Genomic DNA, 22,134 nt, shown 5'->3' on the forward strand with positions numbered 1-22,134 from the left:
GAAGTTTCTCCTCAGCCAATTTATTTTTATTAAAGGCTACCATATCTGGTCTCTGCAGCTTGATGAAATGGAAGGCTGGATGAGACCCCTTTTCTGTTGTTTATGGAGCTGCTGATATGAATTTTAACTCCAGAATTTCTTATCTTTTTAAGTGGGGGTTGTTTTGCCAAGAGTCATAGACTGCCCTAATAATCTATTCCGAAAGCTTTGAAATTTTCAAAGAACTAGGTGACATAGTATGAACTGAAGCCAAGGCTCCAAAATCATGCAATTCTTGAACATCTTCTGGTTTGGACCCCTCTAACAACCAGATTCTGTTGTATTTTTCGAATGTTTCAATGATGCTCTTGCTTGGGTCTACTCCTTTGCGAAAAATTATTTTTTTTCACATTCGCTGCTATACATGCCAAGCAGAAGAAGAAGATATCAACTTGCTAGTATTAGCCTTAGAAGTACCTATCATCGAACTAAGGATAATCTCTCCTTCTTTGACCCTAGAGGTGCTGGTTTGACTTGAATTATCAGGAGTTTGCACTTCCTATGACCCAGTTGTTGCTATTACACCAGAATCTAGTGATGACCTCATGCAATCAGTACTTGAATCCGATGTTACAGGTCTTGAGCCCTGTACTCTCATGCCATGTTCAGGGTCATGCTCCCTCAACTCATGAGTCATTCCCAAGGGTGATGCCTTCCGAATTAATTCTCGTACATCATTCCATAATAAGGTGGATGCTAACAAGGGACTCATTATTGCAACATGGACAATGTCTAGATCAGCTCTTTGAATTTATCTGGCAACTTAAGTATTTATCGTTAGCCGTTCGAACTTCTTCTCAACCTCCTCAAGGCTTTCCCTAAGGTGCCTGAGCCTCATTATGATGGAGTTTGCTTCATATGCCTCCATCTCTTGTTAGAAAATTTTCAAAAACATTCTCGTTAGATGTTATTACAACAATATTATAACCGCCAAGTTTGCACTCGGACTCTTGGAGGTACTTGCAACGCCTACAGATGTTCCCAAAAAGGTTAACACCCCTCCGCCAAAGGACGAAATCACCTTGAAGAAGAAGCCTCTGATGGAGTTGTTATTCATAATGCCACTATGTATGCACTACTCACTGAAAAAGAACCTTGTCGGCCTGGCTTCCACCACAATCATCGTCCTCCTGGATGAACCGGATCAGCTCGCTTCCCACACCCTATCACCAAAACTCCTCTTGCTGCGAGAATGCTCCTCCACGTGAGCGACAGGCGAGAACTTACCGCCGCCTCACAAAAAGATGAGTGAGGAAAGTAGCGTGCCTTTAATATCTAACTGAGTAAAGAGTCTGGGCTCGTAACCAGTCAGCATCCTTATTTTGTTAACAAGCCTAAATGAAAGTGCTCAAATCACGGAATCCTAATCTACCTTCTACTAGGGGTCGGCACATTTTCTTCCAGGCGACCCAATCCATTCTCTTATCCCCTTTGTCATGCCACCAGAAGTCCCTCATTGCCTTCTCCAGCTCCTTCAATAAGGTATCATGTAATTTGAAAGAAGACATAGCATATGTTGGCAATGCTTGGAGTACCGATTTTATGAGAACCCCCTTCCCAGCTTGTGACAGAAGTCTACTACTCCAATCCGAGATATGGGCCCATGACCGATCCTGAATGTTTTGGAACAACGCCCATTTCGACCGACCTACCAATGCCGGGAGTCCCAGATAATATCATGAACTTCCACCAAGCTAACCCCCGATCGAGACTAACCGACGCTTATTTCCTTCATGGAGGGCCCCACTTACGACCATGCTTCATTTAGAAAAGTTAACCTCTTGTCCGCATACCCTCACATACAGGTCTGGAATTCTCCGTACTTCTTTGATTTGTCCCTCCATAGCTTCGCAAAATAAGAGTATAACATTGGAAAACAAAAGACGCAACACACTTGGAGTTGTCTAACTAATCCTCATGCCTCGTAAAGAACCATTCCTGTTTGCCTCCTGAATGAGTCCTATGAAAGCTTTATGCAAAAAATAAAGAGGTACCGGAATAGCGGGTCTCCTTGACGGATACCGCGTTCTGGTCTAAGATATCAAACTGATCACCATTTAGAGTTAACGAATATGAGACAGAAATAACCAAGAGCAAAATAAGATCAACAACACACCTCTCAAAGCCTAATCTAAGGAGAACACGTCTAAGGAAAGACCATTCCACCCTATTATAAGCTTTGTTCATATCCATTTTAAATGCGGCGTAGCCCCGATTTAGACTTGGATGATATCCTAAGAAAGTGATTAAGTCAAAAACAAGTAAGATATTATTTGTGATAAGACGATTAGGGATAAAAGTAAACTGTGTAAGAAGAGACGACGTCATTCACATACCTTTTACATGATTAGCTAGGCATTTGGATGCAATCTTAACCACTACATTGCATAAACTGATAGGACATAACTTAGACACAACTTCCGAATTGCTAACTTTAGGACTAAAAACGTGTGTGTAACTCAATTTGTATAACAATGAGTGGCTATTCAAAATTCTAAGCACCGAATTAGAAACATCATCACCTACTATATTCCAGAATTTTTGGAAGAAAAGAGGGGATTTAAGGGGAGAGATACTAAAAATGGCTTGCTTGACCTCGGGTGCCGTGAATGGTTGAGTTAGTTGAGTGTTCATCTCTGGGGTTACTCGTTGCGGGATCGTAGCCATCACCTGGTCTATGCTTGCCTCCGATGGCCGACGAGACATAAAGATCAATCTAAAGTGCTGAAGTCAGATGTCTTGCACATTTTCCTCCTCCTCTTGCCAAACCCCAACTATCCTTAAGTCGAGAGATGGTATTATGTCTTTTCCTGTTGAAGCTCTAGCATGAAAAAATCGTGTATTTCCAGCCCCATTTGTTAGCCAATGCTCTTTACTCCTCTGCTGCCACTTGAGCATCTCTCGAGTCTCAACCTCCATTAACTAGGACCGGATGTTTTGTAACTCCCTATTGGTTTCCTCATTTAAATTACTAGCTTCTAGCTAGGCATATCACTCCTCCAACCTCTACACCTCCTTCTTAGAGCGTTTGTATCCCGTTTTTCTTCCACTTGAGCAAACCCACTCATAACTGAATCTTTTTTCCATAATACTTCATGAGCATATCCCACTACTGCTTCATTCCAGGAATCTTCAATTACTCGTCGACATCCTTCCAACTGAAGCCATCTAGCATCAAAACAAAACTGAACTGAGCGAGGTCTCTATCTCTCATTTTCGGTCACCCCTGAAGTCTATCAAAATCATTAGACGATCGAATTGACAGGTTGGAATATGCGACACCTTGTAAGCCCAGAATTTACTCACCCCAACTGAATTAGCACATAACCTATCAAATCTTGCTCTCACCGTCTCCAGAGGCCTGCCTCCTATTACACCACCTGAAGTTTGAGCACCCGAGATCACTCAACCCAGAAAACTCCAGAAAATTCATCACCCGTGAATTTCCACTAACCTTTTTATTCATTTAGTTTTTTTCTCTCTTGTCCCTCATCTCATTTTTCTTCTGTTCTTTTCACCTCTTTAATCTTATTCGTTTAATTTAGTCCTCCATTATGTCTCATCGCACTTTTGCATCCAAGTTTTATTTTTCCTGTCTCTTTTTATTTTTTAACTCAATTAATGTGTTTTATTTTTAAGAAATACTTAATAATTTTTCCATAACCAACACTTAGATAATTAATAATAATAATAATAAATACTTAGATAATTAAAAATATTCCATAACAAATTCAAATTATAACAAATATTTATAATTTTACATTTCAAAAAATTAAGCCTACACATCAAATAATCCTAGCAGTAATAATGATGTTAAAATTAGACGCAAATTGACGTTTGGGCCTGACCCTTGGATGCAAAGCCTACTTAACAGTAAGAGTACTTGTAACCAACAGATCAAGTTTGTTTGACAAAAGAACTTTGCACAAGCAGCTACCTCATTTTCTCGTAGGGCATCTCAGACAACAGCAAACAAACACTAAGCAATTACGAAATCAAAAGGATAAAAGATGTTGACACAAAAATGAAGACCTACTTATGGAAAACATCATTCAGTAACACAGATTGTTCCGACAAAATCTAGCAGCAACAGTGACCTCCAAACAATCTTCAATGAAACATGTCGGGAACTAGTCGTTAGCTATGTCATAGAAAATATACACAATTTTCGAACAAGTTAAGGATATAGAGCGGCAGCGACATCCTACTTCCATCTACTTATTAGATTTCATCGACCTAGAGGTTGAAGTCATGTCATAATCCGGTCGTCGCCTTTGAGCTCTGCTACATTGTTGGTCAAGCCATCATCTGGCTCTGTTATATCCACAGCCCCACAATTTTCTTCCTTGGTTTCATTCACAAGCTCATGATCTTCAAGCTTGACTGCATCGGCAGGCTTGTCATCCTCTGACCTCAGTTTGTCCTGGGTTTCATCAACATTGTGTATAGTTCCATTCTTCCCATTTTCAGCGACCAATTCTGCCTGATTCGAGACTACTAAAATCTTCTTTGGATGAGGTGGGGTAGCTCGACATTTTAAATCACTTCCCTGCAGCCGACGAACATGTTTCTTCCCCTTCTTGTGAGCATTCATAACTTTTTGAGAGGGGGTCCCTATGTTGCATATCTCACACCAAAACCTAGACTTTGTATGATCACCACTTTTCTGCAGTTTTTCAACTGATGTTGACTGAATTTTCTCCAGCAATGGAACCATATCCTGCCTTTTTGAGCTCAATTTCCCGGTCGTCTTGTTCGGAAACGATTCAGTTGGGAGTTTCACTCCCTCCTCCTTGCCTTGATCAACTGTTCCTCCAACCTGGACGGACTTGGTAGCTCTCTTTGAAAGGCCAATGGTATACTTTTTTCGATCCCTCTCAGCTTTCAGCGCAGCCTCCTTCAACTTGTGTTTCTTTCCCTGCAGGTGCTCATTCAGCACCTGTTCACTGGTGGCACTAACTTGACAGAGGGCGCAACTCCACTCCTCCTTAGCTTTCTTCTTCGAGATACCTATCGATGAATCTTCAGTTGCTCCCAGCGGGGTCACAGCCTTCCTCTTTGATCCAGATATGTTGTCATCATGTTTGGCCTATAATGCCCAAAACACAGTCCACATAAATTGTCACCTTATGAATGGTGAAAAGACCAAAATCCATCCCACGACTACCGAGCCTCATTCCCATTTACCAAACAGGAGAGAGGCAGCGGGGGATGGACAAATTCAAAATAACAAATAAATTAATTCTTCTAAAAAGTTACTGCATCTTGTATTAATAGTGGCATGGCAGAGAAATCTATTACCAGGAAAGAAAAAATTTAAGGAGAGGAGCGATCCACTATGTGGACCATCACCTATCCAGATAAAAGTAAAATTTTCAACAGGGATATAACAGTAGAAAAATGACTACAAGAACTGGCTAAAGGCTCAAGGAGAAGATATTAACTATTTAACTTCAAAAGATTGATCAGAAAGTAATGGGATAACTCCGATTTCGTTGAAACTCTACTACACAGAAACAAATCAAAATGAGCAGATGCTGCTCCAATAAACATCACAGGCGCTTTTTTGCCATTCAGCCACTCTAGATAAGGATAAACCTAATAGAACATTGCCTTCATTTTAGATGCACGTAAATATCACATTCACATCCTAAACGACCACATAAACTAGGCTACCTTTGCATTTCATAAGTTTAATTCTTGGAAAGAACTCCATCACTCAATTGTAAATGCAAAGAAAACACCTTGGTAACTCAAGAATTCCTATTAATAAAAGCTACCTTCGCATTTCATAAGTTTAATTCTTGGAAAGAACTCCGTCACTCAATTGTAAATACAAAGAAAACACCTTGGTAACTCAAGAATTCCTATTAATAAAAGCTAGACTGGCATTCAAAGTAGTCTATTTCGTGTATGAGCAAAACAATTATTAATTCAGCTTAAGGGAAGCTCTCTACTTCCTACACTCTTTATTAAATTTGAAAGCATGATATGCACCACTGGCAATGTCAAATACATTTACTAGTAGTATCTTTAGCCAATTGAACCACATGTATTTATTTAAAAGCACCAGATAGGATGGTGGTCTAGGTTTGTCAAGTGTGTTTTCCTTCTAGGATGTTGAAGTGTGCAAACTATATCTATATTTCAACTGATCAGCAATGCTCAACTCCAGCTCAGACTTGTCTGCACTAATGAGATGGAATATCATACTTCAATCTCTCCCAGAATATCAATTCTGACACTCCATTTTCCCTTCAACAATAAAAAAGGATGCTGTAAACACAAGACAGTTACCAAGGAACTTAGATTTTAAATGCACTCGACAAGTTTCTTTCTTGGTTTCTCCATCTTTCTCTCTACTTGACTTCAAACAGGAAAGGTATAGTACCATTTTTCAATTATAGTATATACAAGAAAACTTGAATATCTACCTGTGAAGCATTTTTCAACTACCTGGCCTTGATGTGATAAAATCGATTCCAAGCTGATACTATAAACCATCACCACCTTTTTACTGGGCTTTCATGAATGACAAAATCTCATGTGTTTTTGGTGCTACTGTGATAGAATTCTTAAAATGAATTCAACTCGGAAGCATTCATTCAAGTGGATCATAAAAGCTGCCAATAAAATATAAGTCTGATGCAAGTGCACAAATAGTCTACCTCTAGACCAACAAATTCAAGAACGAATACCTAAATGCAAACATAGCTTTTAAAGATATTAATCAGCATCATGCTGCCAAGTCATGAAATATCACATAGACACTGTGATTGGAATAGATAATCTTCAGCCAACAACTGCAACTACCCATCACCGGCTGACTTCTCACGTTCTGGTTCACAAGTAATAGGACCATCACATATAAGGACAACAAATTGGTAAATTCTCATTATTCAAACAGGATATTTGGGAGACATGTAAAAATTGTACATTATAACTGGATTCTATCTGAGTCCTGGAAAGTGAAACTTCACTAAATGTTACGGGTAGAAGCTATAAATCTTGAATGCATGAATCAAACAAATTAAAAGGCCTACATCCAGATTAAGTGTTCATATATGCAATAAATAATTGCAACTTACTGGCATCCCTCCTCACCCCGATTTATTCTTGTTCCTTCACTCCACCAGTTGGAATACTTGAGAGGTGATCCTTCAATTAGTTTTGGGAAGGAGCGTGGCCCATGTTTTTGAAAATCATTAAAAAAAATGCTTAGGCGAGCAGGATCCAGTGTATCAGTCTTATTAGTTACTGTGCCTTCGGCTAGACAAGAGTTCCTTTTCTATAGTTGGGAATGGGGAATCCCCTTAATCCCAGAGGTGCAGGAACTCTCCCAATGGAATCGTACATAAGACATGGATTAAGATGATAACAATATACAAATCCTTTTGTCTGCAAGTTCCATAACTTCTGGTGAAAGCAAACTCCCCCCCACCCCGGAATGTAAAAGGTTCAAATTCAGGTATTATGTAAACACACTACAAATAAACATCTGTTCTCAAATCAGCTTTGGTGCACCACCTCAGAGATGAAAACTTTTACTGTACTTCTGTAAAAGAATTTATTTTTCCTCAAATGGGGAGATTTTCCTTTCTCCTCTCATCACCTATGGCAAAAAACAAAGTAAACTTCGGCATTCTGGTGCTTGTACATATAACAAAATACATATTCTGAAAATTATTTTCCATGAAATTACATCTTTATTCTACATCGATGCAGATCTTAAATTTTAGAAATTTCATGAAAGTTGAAGGCTGAATAAACCACAGAGGGTAAGTAGCATACTCACCATAAAAATAACTGTCTGCTTTTCTTTGCTACCCTCGGCTACAGGCTTCACCTCTGAAATTCTCAAATCTGCAGTCCCTCTCTGGAATGGCTGTGTCCCAGAACTTCCACTTTCATGCCTTCCATTCGGCCTCCTCATCTCTTCCAGTGACATCGCAAACCTGCCCTCTACAGACCTCCCTTCTGCTCTCATTCTCAAAAGTGAAGATCTTGTTGGTGATTCGAACTCCATTGGCGGACATGGCCCAAATGGAAAACCATTACCACCCTTCCGTAGAGCCAACTCCATCTCCATTCTGAGCTCCATTCTCACCTCCGCCTCCAAAGCATACCTCCTTTCAATCTCTGCCAGGATTATATCCTGTCGAATCCTTTGTTTTTCAATCTCTCTTTGGATTGCCTCGTGCATAGCATGAGGATGAGGTGGAAGGTGAGGGTGATGGAATGGGCGAGGGTGAGGATAAAGTTGACCGGGAGGATGATTGTCCCGGATGAATTCTCGCCGGCTTTGCCATAAATCTGTTCCCAAATAGCCAGCTGAAACAATTTAAAAATGGAAAATGAAAAACTAAAAAGCAGATGATAATGAATTGATGAAGAAATAAAATCCAAACCTCACTCCTATCTTGCCAAACCAACTAGCAATACGGAAAAAAAAAAAAAAAAAAAAAAAAAAGGAAAGAAAGAAAACGAAAACTAGGTCAATTTGTGGGCCTGTTTGGTAAAGGTGAACAAGAAAACAAACTAATCAAATGCAATAGGAGATGCTAGTGACAAACATAGCAAATTACATACAATACTACACTCTTCATGTCCAGTTCCTTTCTTAGTTTCTCTAATTATATACAAAACTTCACTGGTGACCATTTTTGTGTACATTCGGCAATTTATTGGAAACAAATAGCTCTATAAATTTCTCTCTATATTTAATTAAACTGCAGCTAATACTCCATGTTAGTCTCTTGAGCAAATATAATGCTCCTTACGGCAAGTTTACTAAATTTTCCCACTTGTTTTACATGCATGAATCCATACTACACAGAAGCAAACCATACACTTCTTCAACCAACAAATAAAATCTTTACATAAAATTTGAAAATTTTGTAAAATTCGCAGATCATTGACACTACAAACAGAAATAATAAATCAAACTTGGTTACATTTTCACCAACATAAAATGAGAAACATTTTGCAGTCAAATAAAGAGATCCAGGAAAAACAGAATAGATTAAAATAAAATCAATTTCCCTAACAATAAACAACTCAAACATGCGGGAAATCAGCAATTCCACTTGATTCGATGAATTTTCAACTGACCAAAAACACATTCACAAACCACACATATGTCTACATACCACATACATTACTAGCAGAAGTTTTCTTCAAGAAATAAAAATAAAAACCTTCAAAACAGAACAGAAAAACAGCACCATAAAGGAAAAGCAAAAATCACTAAAACTAAGAGAATGCACGTACCTCGAAGGGATTGATCGGTAACATAGCTGTAATCCGACGGCCGAGGAATGCGCGGTGAAGCTTGCTGATTAACCGCTCGATGATTAAACTCCATTCTTCTAATTACTCAAAACTCTGTCAAAAACAACACGCTAATTGTTCAAAAAACTTGAGTGATCGAACATTGGGAATTTGAATTGTTAGGGTTTTGGAGCGTCTGGCTCGAAAGTCTCAGACAGTGGAGAAAAGAAAATCAGAGAGAGTGTCTCTGCGGCCGGGGGGGTCGGTTCTTAACGTAGGAGACAGAGAGGAGCGGAGGGGGAGACGGTTCACGCGCTACAATCATCGCGTGATGCGCGTGAAGTGTCAGGATTTTCTTCTGACTATTGACAAATCAAGTCGATCAGGATTTTGTGTTGACTGTGATGATAAATAATCCATACCCCCTTTTTGGGAAATTAATCAAATTTAAAATTGGTCTATATCTACAATTTATGATTTTGAAGGAGTTTTATTGAAAAGCTATTAACTATAATTATGTTAAGGTTAATTAAATTTCGATATCCGACTTATATTCATTTTTTCACTTCGTCATCTTAATTTTATTTTGTGTTAATTTATCATTGCAACTTTACGAAATTTACACTTTATTGTATATATTATTTTTCAAGTAATTTTTATGTTAAAAAAGCATCATATACTGTGTACATGTGATATTTTAGGATAATATGATGTGAATCTATTTTATATTTGCACGTGATATTCGTTCAACAAAAAAAATAATAAAAAATAATAATATGTGACAAAAAATGTAAATTTTATAAAGTTGAGATTATAAATTAAAAAAAAAATAATAAAGTATAAAAACACACGTAACACTATTTGCCCATTATTTTACTACACAATTATTTAATTCTATTGTTGATTTATTTACTTTAAGTGTCGAGGGATAAAGCATAAATTAATTTCAACTCCGTCTCCTAGGAATCAAATATTTTTATTTGGATGGATTTCATACATGAAATTTTATAACAATCTGGCCTTATGAAAATCCAAAGATAATAATTTGGATAAGAAAATTTATTACCCATACTTTATGATTGTTTTCTTATTCGAAAGGGTGAATTACAACGCGCTTCCTGAATTTTTGCGTAATTATAAATACATACTCTTTATTTGAAAAATTATCAATGATGTGCATAGAAATTAGTTGGCTCAAAGTAGCCCAAGTGGTCCAAAAAATGAAAGAAATGTAGGTCATGGTGCCCCTTAAGAGGCACAGTTCGAGTGAGGGACCATAAGGCACAGGAGGCCTAGGGCAGACACGCGCTTCCTGAAAAATAGATTGATCAAAAGAAATCCAGCCGGTCAAAGTCTGAGAGGACCCTAATCTAGAAAGGCCACACAGGCCCACAAGAAGGCTTAGGGATTTGAAGTCTCGCAGCCAAAGTCTCCACATAGCGTCCACGGAGAATCTAGGCGGTAGCCACGCAGGACCTCTGGAGGTCTCTCTCACAAAATCGGATAAAGACCAACAATCCCCTCAAAGACACATGGTGCCCCTATGGAGAAGTAGCATAAACCCTACCGGATTTAGAGTCCAATTGGGAGAGGCCTTCTCAACCACCCTCCTGAAAATCTGAGAAGGCATTCTTTTTCCCCAGCTGATACACAGCAAACACTAACAGTCCCTCGAATCTGAGGAGATCCTCTAGTTATCCCTCAAGTCCGAAGGTGATCAGCCAACCGTTAAGGACTGTACCAAATTTGAGGAGGTGGATACATCATTATCCAACAACTTTAAGGTCATGCTCCCTCAAATTCATGACCTATCTTCAACAACCTTGTGGTTTTCTATAAATAGAGCGCCCCCCCCCCCCACCCAACGGGAGAATGAAAGGAATAGAGGACAAACACACGTTCATATGTCCATATGTTTTCACATGCTTTTGATATGTTCTACACTTTTTGCGCCCACATACTACAATATTCACTTTTTTGCTACCATATTAGATTAAAGGAGCATTGTAATTTCGTACTTAGAGCTTTAATTCATTACCAATCTCTCTATTGTACACAAAATTGAGCAAAACACTCTCTTCTTCACTCATTTGACTGTTTTTACTTTTTAGCATTTATTTCACCACTTTCCATTCCAAGTGGACCGAGCACCACATTTTTTGCTTGCATTATTTATTAAAGTGTGCGTTTTTGGCACATATCAATAAATATTCGATAATTTTAATAGTCATCTAACAATTATCTCAATGCATTAGTTTTTGTTAGATTCCACCATTATTATGGTAAACTGACCAAAATACAATTATAACTATGAATAATTTTACTTTTTTTTTAAAAAAGTTATGAAATTCTTTCATGAACTAATTGGATTTTTTTAATTTGTTTTAAGAAAAAATACAATAAAGATAAAGTTAATAATTTCATACCTTCATCCAGATATTATATATTTTCATTAAACAACAAAAAAGTATTTATACCAAATTTTTAAAAAAAAATATTGTAATGTACTCTATTGAAAAAGGAAAAGAAAGTATAAGAACGTGATACATAGCGCCAGTTATCACTAGTCGCCTAGTCAATAATAATATAATATAATATTTTGATCCAAGGTTTATATTCTAATATAGAATTCATGCACGACAGATTAATGTATGTGTAGATAAATTAATTTTGCACCCAATTAAATAATGACAAATATCATAAAATATATTATTTATCAATTATATATTTTGTCATCAAATCAATGGCCGACAAGTGTCAAAGTGAAGTATTTTTACCAATCAAATGATACGTCGCAGTCAAAGATTCGAACCAATCAGACGCGTCACATTAAGCGGAACTATATGTACGCTCCAATCAAATCAAGACAAATATTTGTAATATTTATTTCTTTAAAAGTACAAATATTGAAGAGATAATATCAAGTTGACCAATCATATATTCCAAATATATAATGTGTTTGTCTCTTTAAATTAAATTATAAAGAGATAATACAAGGTGTTTAAGTGCATCACAACTACACCTGCTTAACAGTTATATATAGGGGTCCTTGGAGCTCATTCAAAATACAGACACACAGAGAAAGAGAACAAAGAGCAAAGCAAGGGAAGAAGGCCAAATAATCCTCTCTACGAAGTTCTTCGAGCTTAAGAATATTCAAGGGTGTTCAAGGTAGAGATCGACTCTTTCGTCAAAGGTGCGCCACAAATTATAGGATTTAATTTGGGATTACAGGCGCTAAACCCTCGAATTACCATTATAAATATTCAAATATCCTTTCAAGAAGATCCAAGACAAATCCACTTTTAAATCATCAAATTCCAAGTCAACATTATATCGTTTAATTCGGGATTACAAGCGTGAGCCCTCGAATTAATATTATAAAAATTCAAATTCAAGTCTAAAGGAGATCTACGTAGAGTTTAGCCTTTGAATTTGTCAAAGATATATTTGAAAAAGAAGAACCAAGGGATTGATAGAGATTGTACCCATGTTAATATTTTAATCTATATATTTTTATTTGTGACAATTTATTTGTGTTGTGATTCTTCAACACAATAAAATTAGTGCCACAAATTTGGTACACAAGAAATTTGAAGCTCCTTTGCAGACTTATCCTTCTCAGTATAATGTTGCTTTTTAGATCCCTTTGCTTCATCATGAGCCTCAACTTGTTTCCCTATGATATGGCTTGTGTCAATATTATTTGCCTTGTTGATCAATCTAACAATTTGAGCATCTTGCTCTCGAACGTGCTTTGTAAGTCCCTCAATGGCTCTTGTCAAACTTGCGGGTTGTTCCTCTATGGTTGTAGCATTTGTCACCATAACTGGAACCACATTTGTTGTGAAGGAATAGCTAGACACAGAACGAGGAGTGGACAGAGGAGACTTATTTCCATCATCTTCGCTTGCATGGCTGGGTGAGCCTAAATCCTTTTGCACGTACTAAGTGAGAGGAGTCATTTGGGAAGATTTTTTGTGGCACTAATTTTATTGACGGGTTGATTCCTGTGGACCAACTGAAAGAATTCATTGAAGGAACCATTAGAAGCAAGATTGAGGGAAGCTCAAAGTCATCCCTTACTTACTCCAAGCCTTACACTCAAAGGATTGACAACCTGAAGATGCCAGTGGGTTATCAGCCACCAAAGTTCCAGCAATTTGATGGCAAGGGCAATCATAAGCAACACGTGGCTCATTTTGTTGAAATGTGCAACAATGCAGGAACATATGGTGATCATCTAGTCAAGTAGTTTGTTCGATCGTTGAAAGGCAATGCATTTGACTGGTATACTGACTCGAAGGCTGGCTCAATCGATGGATAGGAATAACTAGAGCACGAATTCCTAAATCGCTTCCATAGCACTCGACGAACTGTCAGCATGGTGGAGCTTACAAATTCTCGCCAGTGGAAAAAAGAACCAATTTTGATTATATCAATAGGTGGAGGAACCTGAGCCTTAATTGCAAAGATCGATTATCTAAAACTTCCGCCATTGAGATGTGCATTCAAGGGATGCATTGGGGCCTTCAGTATATTCTCCAAGGAATCCTACCCAAATCCTTCAAAGAATTAGCCACTCGAGCACATGACATGGAGTTAAGTATGATAGCAAGCGGAGTTGAGTGACTACCGGTCCGAGAACCTAGCAGAACCAAGGAAAAGTAAAGAAAGGGGGCGAGCCTTTTCCAAAAGCTCCAAGCAAAGAATCAGTGACCATGAATGTAGCGCTATTCAAGCTCAAGAGCATTGCAAAAGACAATGTTTCCCCAAATAATAATGTTCCTTACGAGAAGCCACAAAGAAAACTGACTTTGAAAGAAATGCAAGCTAGACAATATCTATTTCTTGACTTTGATGTCTCCAGAATATTTGATGACTTGTTGGAAGCTAACCTTATTGATCTACTAGAAATGAAGCAACCTGAGGAAGCCGAACGGAGGGATGATCCAAAATATTACAAATACCATCACTTAGTTGGGCATGCGATACAAGACTGCTTAGTGTTTAAGGACATGGTTATGCAATTGGCTCGTCAAGGTAAAATTTCTCTTGAAGAGGATTCTGCAAGAACAAATCTTGTGTCAACTAAGTGTGGATTTTCTGATGTTAAAAAGGCTTCATGCGATGCCACGCACACAATCAATAAGGATGAGCTACTCGAAAACAAAGATTCCTTCAAGGCTGATGAGTGTATGTCCACAATTACTTTCACGGACGAAGATTTGTTCCTCGGATATAAGCCTTATAATTGTCCCTTATTCATGGCCGGGTACGCTCGTGAGTGAAAAAGGTGAACAAGAATATTGATTGATCGAGGCTCTACAGTTAAGATCTTACCTCTACGAATTTTGAAGGAATTAGGGATCCCCATAGATGAACTCTCAAATAGTCACCTTATGATCCAAGGCTTTAATCAAGGAGGACAAAGGGCTGTCGGCATTACAAGGATGCAATTAACTATGGATGACATGGTATCGACTACATAATTTAATGTTATAGATGTCAAAACTTCTTACAACATTCTTCTCGATCATCCCTAGTTCCGTCAAATGCACGGATTAATAACTAATTACAAATTAAACACTTTGTTATAAACTTTAATTGATTCCACTACCCATTTTATCCAACATTTATCCTTCTCTAACCAATCACATCTTTATGGCATACACAAAAGTATGCAATCCCTTATTTTATTTTAAATACTTTAAAAATTTATCTTCAAATAAAATTTAATATTTTATAAATTCTAAAAATATCTTATCAAATATACGAACCTATCAAATTTCTTAAATGATTCTATCCAAACACCCTATAATTTTCTTCATATTAAACTTTTATATAATAAAATATAAAATGACAACTCTGACTGAAAAATAAATCAAACTACTTATTTGAAATCGATAGATAAAAACTCGTTCCAATTCAATTCATGAAATTCAATGAACCAAATTAGAACAAAAAAAATTTATTTGATAAACTTTTAAGTTCGCCTCAATCTCAATTCAATTAGTGATCCAATTTGACTTATATTCAATCGAATTAAAATTTATTTGAGCTTGATAAATTAATAATTAAATTAAATTTAAATATATTTTTAGAAATTTAAATAATTTAAATAATAATATATTCAACTCGACTCTAATAATTTGGCGTTGGCATAGAATAAAAATATTGAAGGCAAAATATCACTTTTGGTCCCACTAGATAAGGCTCTTCTCACTTGCAGTCCCACGCTTTACGTGTTTAACACCTTTAGTCCCAAAATCCTATTTTTTTTAACAGAAATGGTCATATTCCGTTATAACTAACTTGTCACGTGCCGTTAGTCAACTGGGGCAAAATATTACTTTGGGTCCCACTAGATAGGGCCCTTCTCATTTGCAGTCTCACGCTTTACTTGTTCAACACCTTTAGTCCCAAAATCCTATTTTTTTTAACAGAAATAGTCCTTTTCTGTTAACAACTAACGGAAATGGCATGTGATTGTCACGTGCCGTTAGTCAACTGGCAGCTGGCGAAAAAAACAAAAATCAGGCTTGTGTTCAGTTTTTGGAGGGAAAACAAGGCACCAAAAAAGTATTTTTTTTGCTATTTATATATGTAAATAACTCACAAACACCACACAACATTTTCATCTTTTTTTCATCACTTAATCTTGAGAGTAATAGGCCAAAAGATGTCACAAACATCTCAAAATACTTCAAATATTCAATGCTATTGTAATGATGAGTTATGTGTAAAAGGATGTTCTTATATATTACTAGATGACCTTTTAGTAATGGTGAATTATGTGTAAAAAAACTAATAAATATGCCTTTTTTGCAAGTAATTATAGTTTATATTGTGTTTAAATGTGTAAGTATAAATCCTGAAAGCAATAAAAACGAAAACTAAAATTGCACAAAAGCACTAAATTGCAAAAAAAATAGAAAATATACTGAAATCCACTAATTTTGATCATTAATGAAATGTGTTGTAAAGTGTAACTTTGCATGCTTAAAATCTGTCAAATACTACCACTTTACAAATCCAAAATATGCCAAAACATCCCCCAAAAGTCTTACAGTACCTTGCAACATTTTGTTCCTTAATGAATGCGAACAAATCTCACAAGACAACGTCAAGTGCACCTCCAGCGATGATTCCTGCACCACTCCAAAAAAGACAAAAAAAATATTAACAATATAAATTATATATATTACAGGAAAAGTTGACATTGACGATGATACAGGTTACAACCCAGTGTTTTAGAGTAAGATACGTAGGTACACACTAACGTCCTAACCGACATTGAAGTAAATGGCGACGATGAACTCACCTTGAGGCGATGAGGACGGTAGCAACCTGGAAGACGTTCCCTTTAACGCGGGATTTTGCACAAGTGGAGAAGATGATGGTTTGAAATGAAAAAAGCGAGAGTGAAGTAAAGGCGGTAGGTGTGTGTACAAGACCTGTGACATCCGTAGAATTTTTCACGTAATTGGAACACTAATTGATAATTATTAAAAATTTAGATTTAATTAGTGAACAAATTATAGACTGAATTTGAGTTAAAATAAAACTTGAACGGATTAAATTAGAGTTCGTTATAATATTTGGGGGCAAATTATATTAATTAAGAAAATTAAGAAGGACATAATGAATATTTTTTAAAAAAATTAATTAAATAAATAAAATAATAATAATATTATATATATATGTAAATATATATATAATAATATGTATATAGATATATGCATATAAAATTATGAGAAGAGAGAGAGTGGATGAGAGTGGCGGCCAAGCCCACCTCACTTCTCTCTCCTCTCCCAGCACACATATATAAAGTACATAAATAAATTACTACTTCAGCAAAATTTGCAATCTCTCTCTTTCTGCGAGCGAAGAAGAAGCAGAAAATATAATAATTTCGTTTATTAAATATTAATTATATTGAGCACTATACTATTTAATCAGAGTATTTTATAATTTTGGCTATTTAAATTAGCATCGTATTAAATATCACATTTGATATAAAAATGATATAGTTGGTTCATTAAATTATTAGATTTGTTAGATTTAATTATTATTATTGCTAATTTACACAATTCCATCGGAATGATCAACTAAATATATAATTTTATGTATTGTTTCTTAATTAAATTATATAGCAAACGATAAATTGATAGAAAATTCATAGAAATGTTTCGAAAATTATATTTAAAAAATATTATGTTATTAAAGAGGAAAAAAATGAGGTTTCAGTGGTAATATAATTTACGGATGTTATTAAAAACGATAGTTATAAATATATAAGGGGTTTGATTAAATGAATTCTTATGAATTATTTGGTAAACTAAATATATGTTTGAAAAGTTTAGAAAATGTAGTTATTTAAAAGAAAATGGAACAGGGATTTGGACCTTAATATAAATAGAATATTAAAAAATTGGTGGAAAATGTACAAACATTATATAATATTTTATTTAAAGTTTATGATATTCTATATATGTATTGATTATACGTTCTATTATAGGATGCAACGACAAAGTAGAGGGTTGAGCAGTCCCTCTTGAAATTGAAGTATAGCTAATTGAATTTATATATATATCTATATGTGTAGTATTGTATATATTATATATATTGGTTTCTTGGATGCGATCATGGACTTGGCTTTAAATTATTATACGTGGCTTTCGTATATTGATTGTTTACATAATTAGTTGTGGATTATTTATTAGATTACCCTAATATTGGTGGAATTATTATTATGTGTCATTATGTGTTTGTAATGGTTGGACGTGAGAGTGGTATGATTACGTGATCGTATAATTAATTGTAGTATGAAATCAAATTGGGAGCTATTATTGAGGAAGTAAACATTATAAAGAAAAGAATGATGATCGTGAATTGAGATAAAAGATGAGGCTTATCTAGTTGAGAACGCAATCAATGGTTTATGAAAATGTGATTGATGATGATGTAATTGATAATGAGATATGAAAAATATATGAATTAAGCTAGGTACCATAGTAGGTAGGGTACCGGGGTATTCCGAGCAGCGGAGAATATCCTGTGTTGTTAGCTACACACTGGGGTGGTGTGGGGGTACCATGTTTGTTGCGATATCCTGTGCTGATATTGCTACACAGCTGAAGTAAAAGAGTACGGAGATATCACATACAATGGGTATCCTGTGCTGTATATGATATGATGATGGCCAGCGAAACCATTGACTGATGTACTCCAACTAGAGTAAGTGAGGCCATTAACTAATAAACGATAATGTCGAATATTATGTCGTGGATTGATTTACAGTTGTGAGTATATATTACTGCTTATATCTGATGTTGCTATATGACGAATGATCGTTAGTCGGTGTGACTGCTTCTACGTGAATTATTGCCTGTGTATATATAGACTGATTGGCTATACTTATTGAGTAGGCAGCTCATTCCTTGCCACGTATTTTTCAGGAGATAAATCACATTGTCTAGCCACATTGGACTTTGAGCGGTGCCATCGTCTTTATTAGGTAGCTCAGTCGTGATATCTTAAGTCAGAGTTTTGAGCGGTTTGGTTGTTAAATATTCTGGTCTTTTATCGGGTTGTGGTTCAAATTGTGATACTATTTTTCTTGAGGTTATGCACATGAGATCATCTAGTGTGATTAAATATAAACTTTAGGTGGTATATATTATCTTTTGTGATATATATTATATTGATAAATTAGAATTTATTTTACGGGTTGAAAGGGAATTATTTATAGAATGAGTTCTAATTAAAGAAAGTATGAAAGAGTGACAATTAGATGTAGCAAGTAGGGGGTGCTACAAGGCCAACTTCGTCATTTCAACAACTAATTTGAGGGTATTATAGTCAAAGCAACATAACTTAAATGTTGGGATAGATGGTTCGGATGCGAATCCCACCCCCATTGCCTGGATCCGTATTAGGCGAATAATCCACCAATGTACCGGGTTTGGATCGCCAGTAACGGGCCGTCGATTTTTCAGGTAAACGGACTGATGCACTGGATTACACTGTATATACTGCCTAATCCGAGGGGTAAACACGGCCTTAGCCTATTGCTCTCAAGATTAAGTGATGAAAAAAGATAAAAATATTTGTGTGGTGTTTGTGGGTTATTTACATATATAAATAGCGAAAAAATATTTTTTTGTCGCTTTTTTTTTCCCTCCAAAAACTTAACGCAAGCCTGATCTTTATTTTTTTGGCCAGCTGTCAGTTGACTAACGGCACGTGACAACTCACATGTCGTTTCCGTTAGTTGTTAACGAAACATGACTATTTCTGTTAAAAAAATAGAGTTTTGGGACTAAAGGTGTTGAACACGTAAAGCGTGGGACTGCAAGTGAGAAGGGTCCTATCTAGTGGGACCAAAAGTGATATTTTGCCCCAATTGACTAACGGCACGTGACTTATCACGTGCCGTTTCCGTTAGTTGTTAACGAAATAGGACCATTTCTGTTAAAAAAATAGGATTTTGGGACTAAAGATGTTGAACACATGAAACGTGAGATTGCAAGTGAGAAGAACTCTAGCTAGTGGGACCAAAAGTGATATTTTGCCAATATTGAAATTGCATATGTCCACAAACAATCCAAAAAATGGTGTCATCGTCCACGTGGTGGAATTGCTATTACTGATTGATTTATCCCTCCTATGTTGGGAGATGTGAATATCCATTTGATCTCCAGACGGATCAGTACTTTCTCTCTCTACGAAATCTAAGTCAAATCTCTCTCTTGCGAAACAGAAGCAAAGAATCGAGGAGAATAAAGATCGGGAAAAACACGAAATCAGTATGGCATCAAGATGCGAAATCCTCTGTGAGATCTTACTCGCAATCCTCATTCCTCCCCTCGGCGTTTGCCTCCGTCATGGCTGCTGCTCCGTAAGCACTTCAATAATGCAAAAGGACCCACTGTTTTTCATGGTTGTTTTGCTTATTTCTGTGGATTGTTGGTTTTGCAGGTGGAATTTTTCATCTGCTTGGTTTTGACTATTTTGGGGTACGTTCCTGGGATAATTTACGCCCTTTACGCTATTGTCTTCATCGATCGCGATAGATTCCGTGGGGATTATTACCAGCTCGCCTAGTACTACTTCTGATTTCCTTGATTTCCTCGTGATCTCGTCATTTCCTTGTGTATTTAGGATTTCCGATTGTTAATATGGAAATGTCAGGATGTATTGTCTGATTTATCTCAAAGTTATTGACTTTTTTGCTGAATAATATGCTTTACTTTGAATCCAAATTGAAGTAGAATATGAAGTCTTGTGATTATAAATTGTGAGGTCTGCTTATTTGGTCTGATGCAGCTATTTTTATTCATTTTACTGTGCTGATGTAGCTTTTAGAATTCTGATGATTTGGTAAAATTTGACCTTGATCTATTGTGGAAGCCTGGATTTTGAGGTAGGTGGGGGTGGCTTAGATCATTGGTACCATTTTCTTTGAGCATTTTCAAATGATGTGCATTTCATGCGTGCTTAACAATAATTAATTCTAATAATACTCAAACATTAAGTCTGTAGTAATGTCATACTCTCATGGTCCCATATTGAATATCTTACTTCGAATTAGGGTAAATTACTATCTATCTACCTGTGTTATGGAAAATAGGGAAACAACCTCCTTGTGAGAAATAAATAGCGATTTACCTCCCTGTGTTTTTCAAAATGTAGCAATTTACCTCCCTATGTTTTTAAAATTAAAGCAATTTACCTCCTTAGGCAGGGAGATAAATTGCTTCATTTTTTAAAACAGAGGGGGCAAATTACTATTATTTTGCATAGAGGGATAATTTGCTAATTTTCAATATCATAAGAGGGTAAGTTGCATTAAATCCTTTCAAAATTACAATGAAGTTTTTAGTGAGAGCTGGAAATGTAAGAAGTTTCAACTTTTTGCTGGAGTATTATTAGAAAGAATAATTTTATTTTTAAGGATTGCAATTGTTTATGGATGTGTCAAAAAGAAAACAGAATTATCAACTAGGAAACGAGGGAGTATATTTTTGTCTCATGTAAAAGGCTAAATCTGGTTAGAATAGATGGAGTGGTTACACATATGATATAAAAGTTGGAAAAAAATAGCATAAAGATAATGATGAGGTTTTGTAAGACCAAAACTAGACCTTGACAGATGGATGAAAAGCACATAACCTGAGCTGATAAACTTTGAATTTCAATTAGCGTCAAGCTCTGTTATTAGACCTGCAGATTACGAGTCTCGTTCAGTTGCAGATTACTAGCTTGTAGAATTAGTTTAACAGTGAAGATTAAGTTGCTTAGGCACCAGGTGGTGATGGACGCAAATCTTGCCTGGTCTCCCACGGCAATCGACCTACTTGGTTAATGTATCTTCTGATAACTACGAAGGAAAGAGAAAAAATAGTTTTTGAGGACAACTATACTGATTTCAGTTGTAGTCCAGGAAGTTAGGTCTTGATTCTAATGGAAGTTTTGAGTGTCCTAGTGCCCTCAAGGGTTGCTGGTTTACCAGATGACCTGCATCAAATGAATCATTTGACCACCCTCCCGCAGGTTCGTTCCTTTGCAGTTCCTACTCTCTTTTGTGTCTCATGCATATAAAATACCTGAAGGCCTTTCTTTTCCTTCTGGTGGTTCCTTGTAGGGGTTAAATGGAAACGGATTGCTTCATCTCCTGGTTGTTAGAATGTGTCATTCTGTCCTTGAGAAGAGATGGACGACATCCACGAGCAATGTTAAGGCAGGGAAATAGAGTTAGACATGAGACCTGTCTTTAGTTCTAGGACTGTAAATCATTCTTTTTACAGTCAAGTGGAACTT

General features: G+C 36.3%; 2 protein-coding genes and 1 pseudogene across 3 annotated transcripts; 2 read left to right on the plus strand and 1 right to left on the minus strand.

Moving 5' to 3' along the window:
* Window positions 1-4,052: 4,052 nt before the first annotated feature.
* Window positions 4,053-9,674, minus strand: LOC105162910 (uncharacterized). Of its 2 annotated transcripts, none has more exons than XM_011081087.3 (3): window positions 9,310-9,674; window positions 7,835-8,352; window positions 4,053-5,128 (listed from the first exon to the last, which is right to left on the minus strand). In XM_011081087.3, exons 1-3 carry the CDS (start codon window positions 9,401-9,403, stop codon window positions 4,289-4,291), a joined length of 1,452 nt encoding a protein of 483 aa, XP_011079389.1. In that variant the 5' UTR covers window positions 9,404-9,674; the 3' UTR covers window positions 4,053-4,288. The 2 variants fall into 2 exon arrangements, with proteins under 2 accessions (XP_011079389.1, XP_011079388.1); XM_011081086.3 differs by having other exon boundaries at window positions 7,835-8,370; window positions 9,310-9,673.
* Window positions 9,675-13,080: 3,406 nt separating this feature from the next.
* LOC148787981 (uncharacterized) lies at window positions 13,081-14,855 on the plus strand (annotated as a pseudogene).
* Window positions 14,856-19,983: 5,128 nt separating this feature from the next.
* On the plus strand, window positions 19,984-20,609 carry LOC105162909 (PMP3 family protein At2g24040). Its single transcript, XM_011081084.3, has 2 exons — window positions 19,984-20,212; window positions 20,293-20,609. The coding sequence occupies exons 1-2, from the start codon at window positions 20,123-20,125 to the stop codon at window positions 20,416-20,418; spliced, it is 216 nt and encodes a 71-aa protein (XP_011079386.1). The 5' UTR covers window positions 19,984-20,122; the 3' UTR covers window positions 20,419-20,609.
* The last annotated feature ends 1,525 nt before the right edge of the window (window positions 20,610-22,134 follow it).

The sequence above is a fragment of the Sesamum indicum genome, linkage group LG5, assembly GCF_026168435.1.
Source record: "Sesamum indicum cultivar Baizhima isolate 11 linkage group LG5, ASM2616843v1, whole genome shotgun sequence".
Classification (NCBI taxonomy): Eukaryota; Viridiplantae; Streptophyta; class Magnoliopsida; order Lamiales; family Pedaliaceae; genus Sesamum; species Sesamum indicum.